General features: G+C 39.6%; 1 protein-coding gene across 1 annotated transcript in view; it reads left to right on the forward strand.

Moving 5' to 3' along the window:
• oca2 (oculocutaneous albinism II) overlaps positions 1-12,288 on the forward strand; it is a gene marked incomplete at both ends in the record, with an annotated part of 83,070 nt that overhangs the window by 20,117 nt on the left and 50,665 nt on the right. The window contains 5 exons of the mRNA XM_079245397.1: positions 558-629; positions 3,447-3,512; positions 5,929-5,985; positions 9,785-9,909; positions 10,322-10,460. Coding sequence (XP_079101523.1) covers positions 558-629; positions 3,447-3,512; positions 5,929-5,985; positions 9,785-9,909; positions 10,322-10,460 — 459 coding nt within the window. The remainder of the gene's footprint in view (positions 1-557; positions 630-3,446; positions 3,513-5,928; positions 5,986-9,784; positions 9,910-10,321; positions 10,461-12,288) is intronic.

Genomic DNA, 12,288 nt, shown 5'->3' on the forward strand with positions numbered 1-12,288 from the left:
ATATTTTATGCATAATGTTAAAAGTGCAAGAGTTTTTTTTTTTCTAAAAGGGCTTAAAGTTTGTCCCAGAGAAGTGACTAAAATGAACTGTGGTTTTTTCTTTGACATTTTTAAATCTTTTTTCCCCATGCAAAATAACAAATCATGCCTTCAGTAGCTGTACTCTAAAGTTTAGGATGGGATTTGCTACTAAGCATGCAACTACAACTATGCAACACTACTACACTTTTCCTCTGGGGTGAATACAGTATAATTCATTTGATTAATTTCATTTAGAGCAACATTATTATTCCTGCTCTTTTCTTTAGTGGTGTTGTATCATTGTTATTTTTACTAATAAAACGCATGACATAAGGAACAGAAGCAGTGGAAATGCACTGACATCATGAGATTAATGAGGATTGTGATGCTACCCCCCCCGTGAGATTTTTATCAGATTGTATTTGTATTTTATGTAATTTACAGAATAAGATTTCTTGGTTACTTTACTTTGTTTTAGATGATTGTGTGTGTGTCATAATCACAAGGCTAACTTTTCCTTCCCACCAAATTTCCAGATTGTCCATCGCACTCTGGCTGCCATGCTGGGATCCTTAGCAGCTTTAGCAGCTTTGGCCATCATTGGTGATGTAAGTATCAGTTACTCTGAAGTTTACTGTTCTGCTTGACCAGTAACAGCACCACACCAACAACTGTTTGGGATTAGACTACCTGCTGCTACTCATATTTAACAATGTGCAGGAAAACTGGTTTTCTATAAACCAAATAAAAGCATAAATAAGCACCACCTCTTGAGCAGGTACAGGAACTTTCAGGGGATTACATACACTACTCACAAAAAGTTAGGGATATTTGGCTTTCAGGTGAAATTATGGAAAATGCAATATATTCATGCTACAGTGATATAATATCATAAAAGTAAGACATTTAAATAGAAGGATGCACTACTGATTTCCTCATCTCAAAAATTCATTCAACACAAAAGGTAACAACAATGGTAGTTATACCACAACAAAAAATTTGAACGTCTCAATATCTCGTCATGTGCCCTTGAGCATCAATTACAGCTTGACAACGACGTCTCATGCTGTTCACAAGGCAACTTATTGCCTGCTGAGGCATGGCATCCCACTCTTCTTGAAGGGCAGCCCTCAGGTCATTGAGGTTCTGGAGTGCAGGGTTTCGAGCCTCTACACGACAGCTCAGCTGATCCCACAGGTTTTCAATGGGATTCAGGTCTGGAGAGAGTGCAGGCCGTTCCATTTGAGGTACACCAGTCTCCAACAGCCGTTCCCTGATGATGCGGCCTTGATGAGCAGGAGCATTGTCGTCCATGAAGATGAAATTAGGCCTGTGCTGTTCATGTAGGGGCACAATCACTGGATTAATGATGTTATTCAGGTAGTATGGGCTTGTCACTGTACCATTCACAAAGTGTAGGGCGGTTCTGTACCAAGTGGACACCCCTGCCCACACTGTAACACCGCCACCACCAAAAGCTCGCCTGGTGACAACAGTGGCTGATGCATAGCGCTCTCCCTGACGTCTCCAACATCGTTGCCGGCCATCATTTCTGCTCAGTGTGAATCGACTTTCATCAGAGAACAGCACTGAGGCCCACTGGTTCCTCGTCCAGCGTAAATGCTCCCTGGCCCATGCAAGACGATGATGCCTGTGCCTGGTGGTGTGGTCAGGTACCCATGCAGGTCGTCTAGCACGCAGACCACGCTGATGGAAACGGTTTGGAATGGTCTGACGTGACACTTGGGTGCCTCTCACCTCTCTTAAACGTGCCTGGAGTTGAGTGGCATTCATCATCCGGTTTCTCAGGGCAGTGTTCACAATGTAGCGGTCATCAGCACGGGATGTGGCCAAAGGACGTCCACTTCTAGGCCTTTCTGTGACTCTTCCAGTCTCTCGATATCTCTGTTGCAACCTGCTGATGACACTCTGTGACACTCCAAGCTCAGTGGCCACTTCTGTCTGAGAACGTCCTGTTTGAAGCATCGCAATGGCAAGGGACTGTTGTTCCATTGTTAGGTGTCGTCTTGGTCTCATGATGTCAAAATGTGAACAGCATGATGAGGACAACTGTTTAAACACCAGCTCTAATTGAACCAGGACATTTATTGGTCAATTCAAGGATCACACACCTGCCTTGATTTTTGCCGTTAAGCTCCTTGTTAGAGAACAGCAACTTGTGCAAAATTTATTGAAACATTTAACAGTTGGACATGTGCATTTAAAAGCTTAGAGAAGATCACATTAAGTTCACCTGTACAGGTTTGAATGCATTTTAGGCTTGTTGTGAAATTTCACCCAAAAGCTGAATATCCCTATCTTTTTGTGAATAGTGTATGTCACATGTTCTTGGGGAAAGTTTATGAGCAGAGCTGAATGACTTTGTACGCCCATTGCAACAGTACAAACATGGCAAATTAAGTATTTTTTCTTAAAATGAATGTCTGTTCATTTGAATTAAACACACACAATTGTTTAATATTTGGTACAGATTGTTGATACTAGCTAGAGAACACACCATTCGTCGTAGCTAACTAGCAGTAAGGCTAACTCATTATTAGCTTATGACAGAGCATGCAGTAGTTAGTAACAGAGCTAATATTTGCATAAACTGTTTTCGCTTAACTTTTGGGGGAAAAAAAAGACTTGACTGGTATTTTTATTCTGTTTGTTACATTTTTCTCCTCTGCAGTCAAGTAATAGATGATTTTGTAGTAATTTTTAAATGAATTTAGGCTTTCCTATTGCCCTATTCTTAAGTTTTGTGGAGGTTTTTAGTAAATTTATGGTTTATTATGGTTTATTGTAACATTCTTGGCCCTGTGATGGACTGGCAAGCTCTCCAGGGTGTACCCTGTCTTTCGCCCAAAAGACAGCTGAGATAGACTCCAGCTTCCCCGACACCCTTCATCGGATCAATCAGTTAGGATAATGAATGAATGAATTAATGTAACATTGTTGTGACTAAACCAAATTCAAGGTACTGCAGTATAATTTTAGGTTGAATTTGGTTGGAGACAGCTGAAAAAGCTTTGTCCCAGCAAAGATTTTTGGAGTTGGTAAAACTATCAATTTTCCCATTTTGGACTATTTAATTTGTTTAAACATGATCATGCAACCGTAATTAGACTACACTGAATTGAACGCATTGAGACTGTCTGTAAAACTGGCTGGATGACTTTATGTGAATTAGCGTTCCATAAATAAAGTTGAGTTGTTCAACTGTTCAAACCTTCCCCTGGCTAAGGCTAGGACTAGCAACCTTCTTGCTGTGAGGTCGCAGTGCAAACCACTACACCACCATGCTTGTGATATTGCTGTAAAACAGTTGCTTTTAGGACATTTTTCTAAGGTTCAGTAAACTGTTTTAAAAATCTCTACTAAATGTATTGTTTGTAAATCATGGTTGCCTGTCCGTCTCGCAGAGACCCAGTCTGGTTACTGTGGTGGAGTGGATCGACTATGAGACACTGGCTCTTCTGTTTGGCATGGTGAGTACGTCAGGCATGCTCTTCGCAAGTTTTTACTCAATAAATCCCTGAGCACAGAAACATGTTTTTAGAGATGCACTGATGCTGATAGCAATATCAGGTATCGACTTAATACTGTGTCAACTTGCACTCTGTATTCATACAAGTGTTCTAGTATTACCGAAACCTGATACTGTAGTGATAAAAGTATGGCTTTCAAAGTGAACACCTTAATACAGAGAGATTAATCTGTGGAATAAAAGGCAGGGTAGGAGATGTTTTTTTTTGGAGAATATTTTACTATATTGCATAAATTCACCTCACACGCCGATTAAAGCCAATTGATTACAGTGGGGGAAATAAGCATTTGATCCCATGCTGAATTTCTAAGTTTGCCCAATTCCATAGGAATTAACAGACTAATTCTTATGGTTGGTTGCTGACTATGGGTGTGGACAGAATATCAGTCGGAAATTATAAAAACACATAAAAGTTAATAAAGTGCTAAACTATTTATAAGTCAAATAAATATTTTATCCCCAAGCAAAATACAAGTTAGTACTTAGTAGAGAAACCGTTGTTGGCAAGCACAGCGATGAGATGTTTCTTGTAGTTGGTCACCAGGTTTGCACAAAGCGTAGGAGGAATTTTGGCCCATTATCTTTACAGTTTCTAAATTCTATAAGTTTCTTGGTTTTCTCTTGGAAACTCGAAGCTTCAGCTCTCTCCACAGGTTTGCGATGGGGTTAAGGTCTGGAGACTGACTAGGCCCCTTCATGACCTTCTTCTGAGCCACTCCTTTGTTGTCTTGGCAGGATGTTTTAGGTCATTGTCATATTGGAAGACCCACCCATGACAAATCTTCAGTGATGTGGCTGAGGAAAGAAAGTTTTCACCCAATATTTTACAGTACATGGATACGTTCATTGGCTCCCCAATGTGGTGAAGTTGCCCACCACATTGGGGTGGTGGGCAATGTGGTGGTGGTGGGGGGGTGAATTTTTTTCTAACTTGTTCATTTAAAAGTGATTTAATCTCGAAATTCATCATATTTAGGGGCATGTCCTTTTGATTGACAGGTACCCGATCTTTCGCTTCAAGTAAGAACGTAGAACAACCACGGTGTTTAGCCAGTTAACGTGACTTAGCTTTAGGGCCGCTTACCTCTGTTAGCTGGTTAGCTCCTGTTATCTCCGGGTTAGCTTGGTTAGCTCTTAGCTACAGGCAGCTTGGAGTTTGCTCGATGTCAATCATCCACCATGACGCTCACAGCCCCCCTCTCAGCTCCACCTCTTCGCCCCCCTTTGTATTTTCTGGGCGAGACGACACGCATGTCCCTGCCAAGATGGTGATGGTAGGAACTGCCCACCAAGCTTCAATTCAGCTCTTGAGAAACCTATGGGTGACGTCACGGAGGCCCCTACTATCATTCATATACAGTCTATGGTTTCTACCCACCGGTTCTAAATATTTGATGTTGATATGTCTTTCAAAGTCAGATGGCTGTTGTCCCTCCCCCTCGACCCCTTGGGAACAAGCACGACACATTCGTGCTTTGGAGGCATTTCTTTGCGGGAAAGTCTGAATAAAATCTGAAAACTTTTTTAACATGCAGCTTGCTTTTCCAGTATCTCCTACCAGACCTTTAGTTTATCAACCTTATAGTTAAAATGTTGCTCTATCACCAAATGTCCAAGAAGAAAGTTATTACTAGTGCTGTTTTAAAATTCTGAATTTGGTTTGTCTAATTTTGGCCACAAAGGTGCTTTGTCACAGCTTTAACCTCCCAATGTGCAAATTCAGACAGTTTACATTTAGATGAAAGCTTTATTATGATATATCTTGTTATTAACCACTCACTCATCACATCTGACATTATGGTCCACATTACTTAACAGTGAACTGGATGTGAACTTCGTGGTTTAAGAAAATGCGGTTCGTTGCATCCTTAATGTTTATGTAACGTTCCTGGTGGTTTTGCTAACATCTCTCAGGCAGAAATTAGCAATTTTAAAATCCTGTTTGACTGGACTAAGCTTGTCATAACTGCAGGTTGGAAATGTTTCTTAAAAAGGAAAACTAATATGTTTAATTTGATTTAAATCCACTTTTTAGACACATTTTATTTGTTAGAAATGTTATCCTTCTGCCTAACTACCTCCTCACATGTGTGTACCTTTTCCTTTCTAGACTTTCGGTAAACTTCCTTCAAACGTCTAACATTAAGTTGCTCACACAAAAGTTCAATGTGGTCCAAAAACTCCTCCCCCAAAGCTGCAAAGTCATACTGTTTGTGTTATTTTCTGCCACAGGAGTGTATTTTCACCCATCTCTTATCTAAGCACCATCTTACCATCTGTGGTGACGATTAAATACCACAGTGACACATAATCTTGATAAGATTTTTAAACAACTCAATGCGTCCTGTTTTTTGCAGATGGTGCTGGTGGCCATTTTTTCAGAGACGGGCTTCTTTGACTATTGTGCAGTCAAGGTGAGTTTATCAAATTAAGTTCAATAGAACTGAAACTGAGTTGTACATACTGTACAGCAGGGCTACTCAATTAGATATTCAGGTGGGCCAGATTTTCAAATAAAAAAAATGACCAGAGCCAGTAAATAAAGTTAGGGAAAATAAATCAGTATAAAATAAATAAATAAAATAAGACACATTCACATGAAGTAGTTTATTAATTTTTTTTAAATCAAAATCCAATTTCACATGACAAGGCCACATGCACAAAATAAAATAATGAGAATTTCAATCATAGCCTAATTTTCTCCTAACTTTTAACATAAAAATGACATATTAAACTAAACTTCTCAATGTGGTGCCTCCTCACATTATAATCTTTAAACACTGACACACACTCATTGCATTTTCAACACTGGTGCTCGAATGTGACGTAAAACATGCTTGCTAGCACTACTCTTACAACTTCAAAACACAACAACAAGCACTGGGGTTAATGTTGCTTGGTAACCAAGTGTTGCATTCATGGTCTGCACAACTGTAAGATTGTGGGCTACTTAATCAGCAGAGAAATGACTGAAGGTTCTTAATTATCATTATTGTTTTACATAAGCTGGGCCACATAGAAGTTGTTTCTAGGCCGCATGTGGCTCGCGGGCCGCCATTTAAAGAGGCCTGCTGTACAGTATTACATCATCTGTTTGCATGTGCATTTTTTATATATATCTTTTTTTTTTTTTAACCTTTGTCCACGTGCTGAGTGGCAGGTCTGAGAAGTTACAGACCTACTGGTGAGCCGACGCAAAGCTGGCTGGTTTTTCTAAAAGAAGCATCAAAATGCTGCATCTATTTAATATTTGACTTCTCTGACCGATTTGTGGAGTTAGATGACCTACAAAGTTTCATTTCTATCTTTACATCTTACACAAAGATATACAGGTACATCTCAGAAAATTAGAACATTATGAAAAAGTTTAATATTTTTCATCACTCATTTCAGAATGTGAAACCCATGAATTTGATAGATTTATTAAACAGAGTGAAACATCTTAAACATTCATTCCTCGAAAATTTGATAATTGTGGCCTTTAGACAACAAAAACCCACAGTGCAGTCTCTCGGAAAACTTCAATCTTGGAAAGTCTTGGTGTCACACCCTAATCAACAAATTAACTCAAAACTCCTGCAAAGGTGTCCTAAACCTTTAAATGGTCTCTCAGTCTGGGTCAGATGGCTACACAATTATGGGGAAGACTGTTGACTTGACAGATGGCCAGTTGATCATTGACCCTCCAAAAGGAGGGAAAGCCATAAACGGTAATTTCTAAGTGCTGGATCCAAGCATATTAATGGAAAGTTCAGTGAAAGAAAAAGGTGCACCAGCAAAAGGCAGAACTGCAGCCTTGAGAGCATTGTCAAGCAACATCCAGTCAAGAATTTGAAGAGCTTCACAAGGAGTGGACTGAAGCTGGAGCCACTACGCACAGATGAATCCTAGACATGGACTACAGATGTCCCATTCCTCATTCGAGCCACTCCTGAACCAGAGACAACGACAGAAGCATCTCACCTGGGCTAAGGAGGAAAAGGACTGGACGGGTTCTCAGAGGGAAGCAGATTCTGCATTTCATTGGGAAACCAAGGTCCCAGAGTCTGGAGGAAGAGTGGAGAGGCGCAGAATCCATGTTGCTGGAAATCCAGTGTGAAGTTTCCGCAGTCAGTGATGGTTTGGGGAGCCATGTCATCTGTTGGTGTTGCTCCACTGTGTTTTCTGAAGTGCACAGTCAACACAGCATCTAGCAGGACATTTAAGAGCACTTCATGCTTCCTTCTGCTGACAAGCTTTATGTAGATGCTGATTTAATTTCCCAGCAGGACTTGGCGCCTGCCTACACTGCCAAGGGTACCAAAAGCTGCTTCAGTGACCACGGTGTTACTGTGCTTGATTGGCCAACAAACTCACCTGATCTGAACCCCATAGAGAATCTGTGGGGTATTGTCAAAAGGAAGATGAGACACACCAGACCCAACTCTGTAGATGACCTGAAGGCTTCTATCAAAGCAACCTGGGCTGCCATTACACCTAAGCAGTGCCACACGCTGATCGCTTCCATTGCCACGCCGCGTTGATGCAGTAATTCATGCAAAACGAGGCCCGACCAAGTACTGAGTGCATGGAAATGATCATACTTTTCAGAAGCCTGATATTTCTGTTTAAAATATCGCTTTTTTCATTGATCTTATGTGATATTCTAGTTTTCTGAGACACTACATTTTGGGTTTTCATTATCTATAAGCCACAATCATCAACATTTCAAGGAATGAATGTTTGAAATATTTCACTCTCTGTGTAATGAATCTATATAATATACGAGTTTCACATTCTGAAATGAGTGACAAAAAATATTGAACTTTTTCATAGTATTCTAATTTTCTGAGATGTTCCTGTATAAACTGTAGCAACATAACCAGCTGCCAACAATGACACCTGCTTTGTTGTTTTTTAAATGAAGTTTTATACTTACTTCTCCTGAGTTATATGACATTTTTAAAAAAAAATAAATGAAGCAAAGTTCAGAATCAAACCCGAAGAAAAGATTAAAAGGTTTAAAAAAAAAAAAAAAAAAACGTATAAATCCAACTTTCAAACAACAGCATAAAAATATTAATGTGCAAAAGATGAATGTGAGATCATTTCCATCACCTTTTCCACAGCGTGGATGCCTTTGATTCATGTCATCTTTAACACGCATCAAGTTTGACATGTATCACGTGTTAAATTAGAATTACGTAGGAAGGTGTTAAAAATACACGGCTGGTGTTAGAAAACAAACTTGGGCTACTTTGCTGAACATTCAGTTGTTGTGCTTCTGGTCATGTGATGCTGTTTGCTGTCATGTGTCACTTCACTAGTTTAAGCTTTGATTATGACTCGAGTATCTGGTTGTGAACAATGTTTTTTATTTTATTGTTTATTTTATTTTATTGTTTTTAGTGAATCTGAGCTGGTGGAGGATAAAATGTGTATAAGTTAATTCCACCAACATGAGGCAGACAGCTTTATCCTGATGGCATATCCAAGCCTGTATTATGAGATCTTACGTTTCCGACAGCAGTTTAACCCTGTATAACTGGGTTGGAACCAGTGCTTATCTGACTTCTAGTTGACTTACTATCATCTCCAACCAGATGATAGATAAACCCTAGAGAAAGTTGTGTGTGTGAATATTCATTTCCATTTTCACGCTCAGATTGAACTTCAACTTCAAGTCATTTTCATCATATCTACATGATGAAATGTACTGAGATGCTTCCATATGATTGGCTAGTGACATTGTGTTAACAAATATGGACGGCTGTAGCTCAGGAGGATGAACAGTTGTCTTCCAATGATCCATTCCCGCCTTAACCTGACTACATGAACTTTGATTTAGATAAAAACAGTGGACTCTGTTTGACTACAAATGAAAGTCTCGGCCCGTTCCAAATGGTCCAAATATAGGAAGTGAACTACAAAAAATTACGTTCTGCATTTGGTGTAGTATTGCATTGTGGGTAAATTCATAGCGATGGTGTCAAGAGTCCTCAGCCTCGTCTATTTTTCATACTGCGTCCATTGTTGCAGTGTATTTCTGCAGGATACTTGCGTAAGACAAAACAACAACAAGGTCTTGTCCTCTCTTTTGCTAAATACTAGTAGAGCGCCACCGTTGGTGGGAATGGGGATATATTATTCCAATTGTTCGGCTTGTTTGATCAAAATAACTGAAATGAACAGGATGCCTTTAACCTTGTGTCATGGTGTGCCTTTATTCTACAGGCCTACCAGTTATCTAGAGGAAGAGTGTGGCCGATGATCATCATCCTCTGTCTGATTGCTGCCATTCTGTCTGCTTTTCTGGATAATGTCACCACTATGATGCTTTTTACTCCAGTCACCATAAGGTACAGTATGACAACAGGTGGATAATGATGGTGCGGTGCGAACTGTACTCTTTACAAAGCTAAATATATCAGTTTTCATTTGACAATTAACACACTTTTAGATGAGCATTTGCTATTACCTACCTACCTCCATACCGATCTATATCTATATATCTATATATATATATATATATATGTATGGCTGGATGGATGGACCAATGGATGTAGAAAAAGACCCAGCCAAGTATATGCCCCAATTTTTCAACAGGCCAGCAAACGCTGGCCCAGCCATGAAATTAAGGGACTAGCGCCATAATCTTTAAATAACATTTTTATATATTATATATTTATATATTTGTGTCCCCCCCCCCCCCCCCCCCCCCGCACCGTGCAATCTAATCAAGTATTATTGTGCCTCTATCTGATTTTGCAGGTTGTGTGAGGTGCTTAATCTAGACCCCAGACATGTCCTGATTGCAGAAGTAATCTTTACCAACATCGGAGGGGCCGCCACAGCTGTTGGAGATCCTCCCAACGTGATTATTGTGTCAAACCAGGGCCTGCGCAAAGAAGTAGGCATTTTAATAGCTTCCACTTAAACATGCGCTCATATAGCTCTGTGTAATCTGACACAAGCACTAAATGCTCAGAAAGCAAACACAATGTTTGTGGTATGGGCGTCACAGCACAGTTCTTCTGCACAGTTTTTGCATAAAATGAAAAATTTAGAAATATTAGTACAAACAAAGTCTGGCTGAATGCTTTTCAGACACTTTGGAAGGTTTCAAGCAGTGTTCTAGTGTAGACAATCAACAGTTAATGACTTTGCAGTAACTTTAAATGAGTACACAGCTCCTAGTGTAAGTCAGTATGTCTGCAAGTGTTAGTTTTCCTTAAACCATAATCTGCGTAAGTACTTTGCAAATGGTACAATAAGGATTAGGCCATTCTGAAAGTTATGAACACACAAGGAAGCATGATGGACAATGCAGACAATGATTCCTCTGCAGCTGCTTGTTCGGCTGAAATCAAATAATCTCCAGCTTTTGTTTACCTTGAGCTCACCGTCGATTATCACGATGCTGAATTTGTCAGAAAGACTAGATTAGTTTGTAAATCAGTCTTTCCCCCTTGGAGCTTTCTGCTCCTTAGTGGGCAGACATTTGTATATTCTGACACATGGAAGCTAAATAACTTTTATTAACACACATATGAAGCTATTCTCCCCCCAAAGACAAACAAGAGCTCACAATTTGTTATCATCACAATTTTTTTACTCATTTATGTGAGTAACCTCAACATTTCTTAACCCTTTAAGGTCCTTTACCATTTGGTAGAGATACATTTGCAGTGACTTTGATGAATTTCTTTAAAAACTGTGGAAATATTCCTGTCTGAGCATCTCTACCAACTGGTTTGGGTATGTAAAACCCAAACTAAGTGTTTGTTATGACACTGCTGTTGTTAGATTGTTATTAATTTCTTTGTAACATGTCAACCATTTGCTAAAAAATATTTATTCTTGTCCAAAACAAGAAGAAAAACACAGGAAAACATTTTTCTCTGGCCTTCTTGTTAGTATGAAAATTAGAGTTAAGCATCTTTAAAGTGTAAACATGCAAACAGAACTTCATGACTGATTTTTATTCTTCTTCAGATGGAGCATTTTCGCTTTCTCTGATTTCATTGACCAGTTAAATTACTTTGCAGCAATTCAGATGTTTCCACCTGTTTCTTCTCTGAATGGTTTTAGCACCTTATCCGTTTACAGCTGCCAGCTAAGTTATTCAACCGCGACACTGTCGTCCTGCAGGGCTTCGTGCTCGGTGGAGGTTGTTGGTGATTGGATGAGAAAATAGCGGTTAGAAAAGCCTCATAAACAGCAGGGCCATTGTGAAATGTATCCATGTATACATGTTCTAAGTTTCTCCATCTCTGCTTACTGGGTTTGTGATCTTCATTCAGCACCGTCTGTCAGTGTATCCATACGGTCGTAAGTGGCAGCTCGTGTTTATGCTGATGTGAAGGTGATAAATGAAGATGTTGTGGCAGTGAATCCAATTTATATTTATGCTTCAGCCTTAATAAATCACTGGAATTACAATGTCAGAACTGGAGAAACATGACGTCATTGGTCTCATACTGTCGCAGATTAATTTTGGTCCAATTTTCTTTACGATATTACTTCGGCTCATTGATGTTTGCAAGCATTTGTTTATGCGTAGCTGTCTGAAAGTCCTGTTTCACCAGCTTCTGGTCTGGTCTTTTATTCTTGTCGTTTTCATTCTGTTGTAGATTTTCTGCTGTGTTTGAGATCATTGTTTTGTTGCATGACCCAGTGTCTGGCAAAGTGTCTGTCATGGCCTCACATTGGACTCTAGAGAGAAGTTCCCAGTCCAG

The sequence above is a fragment of the Telmatherina bonti genome (genome assembly GCF_933228915.1).
Source record: "Telmatherina bonti genome assembly, chromosome: 8".
NCBI classification, from domain to species: Eukaryota; Metazoa; Chordata; class Actinopteri; order Atheriniformes; family Telmatherinidae; genus Telmatherina; species Telmatherina bonti.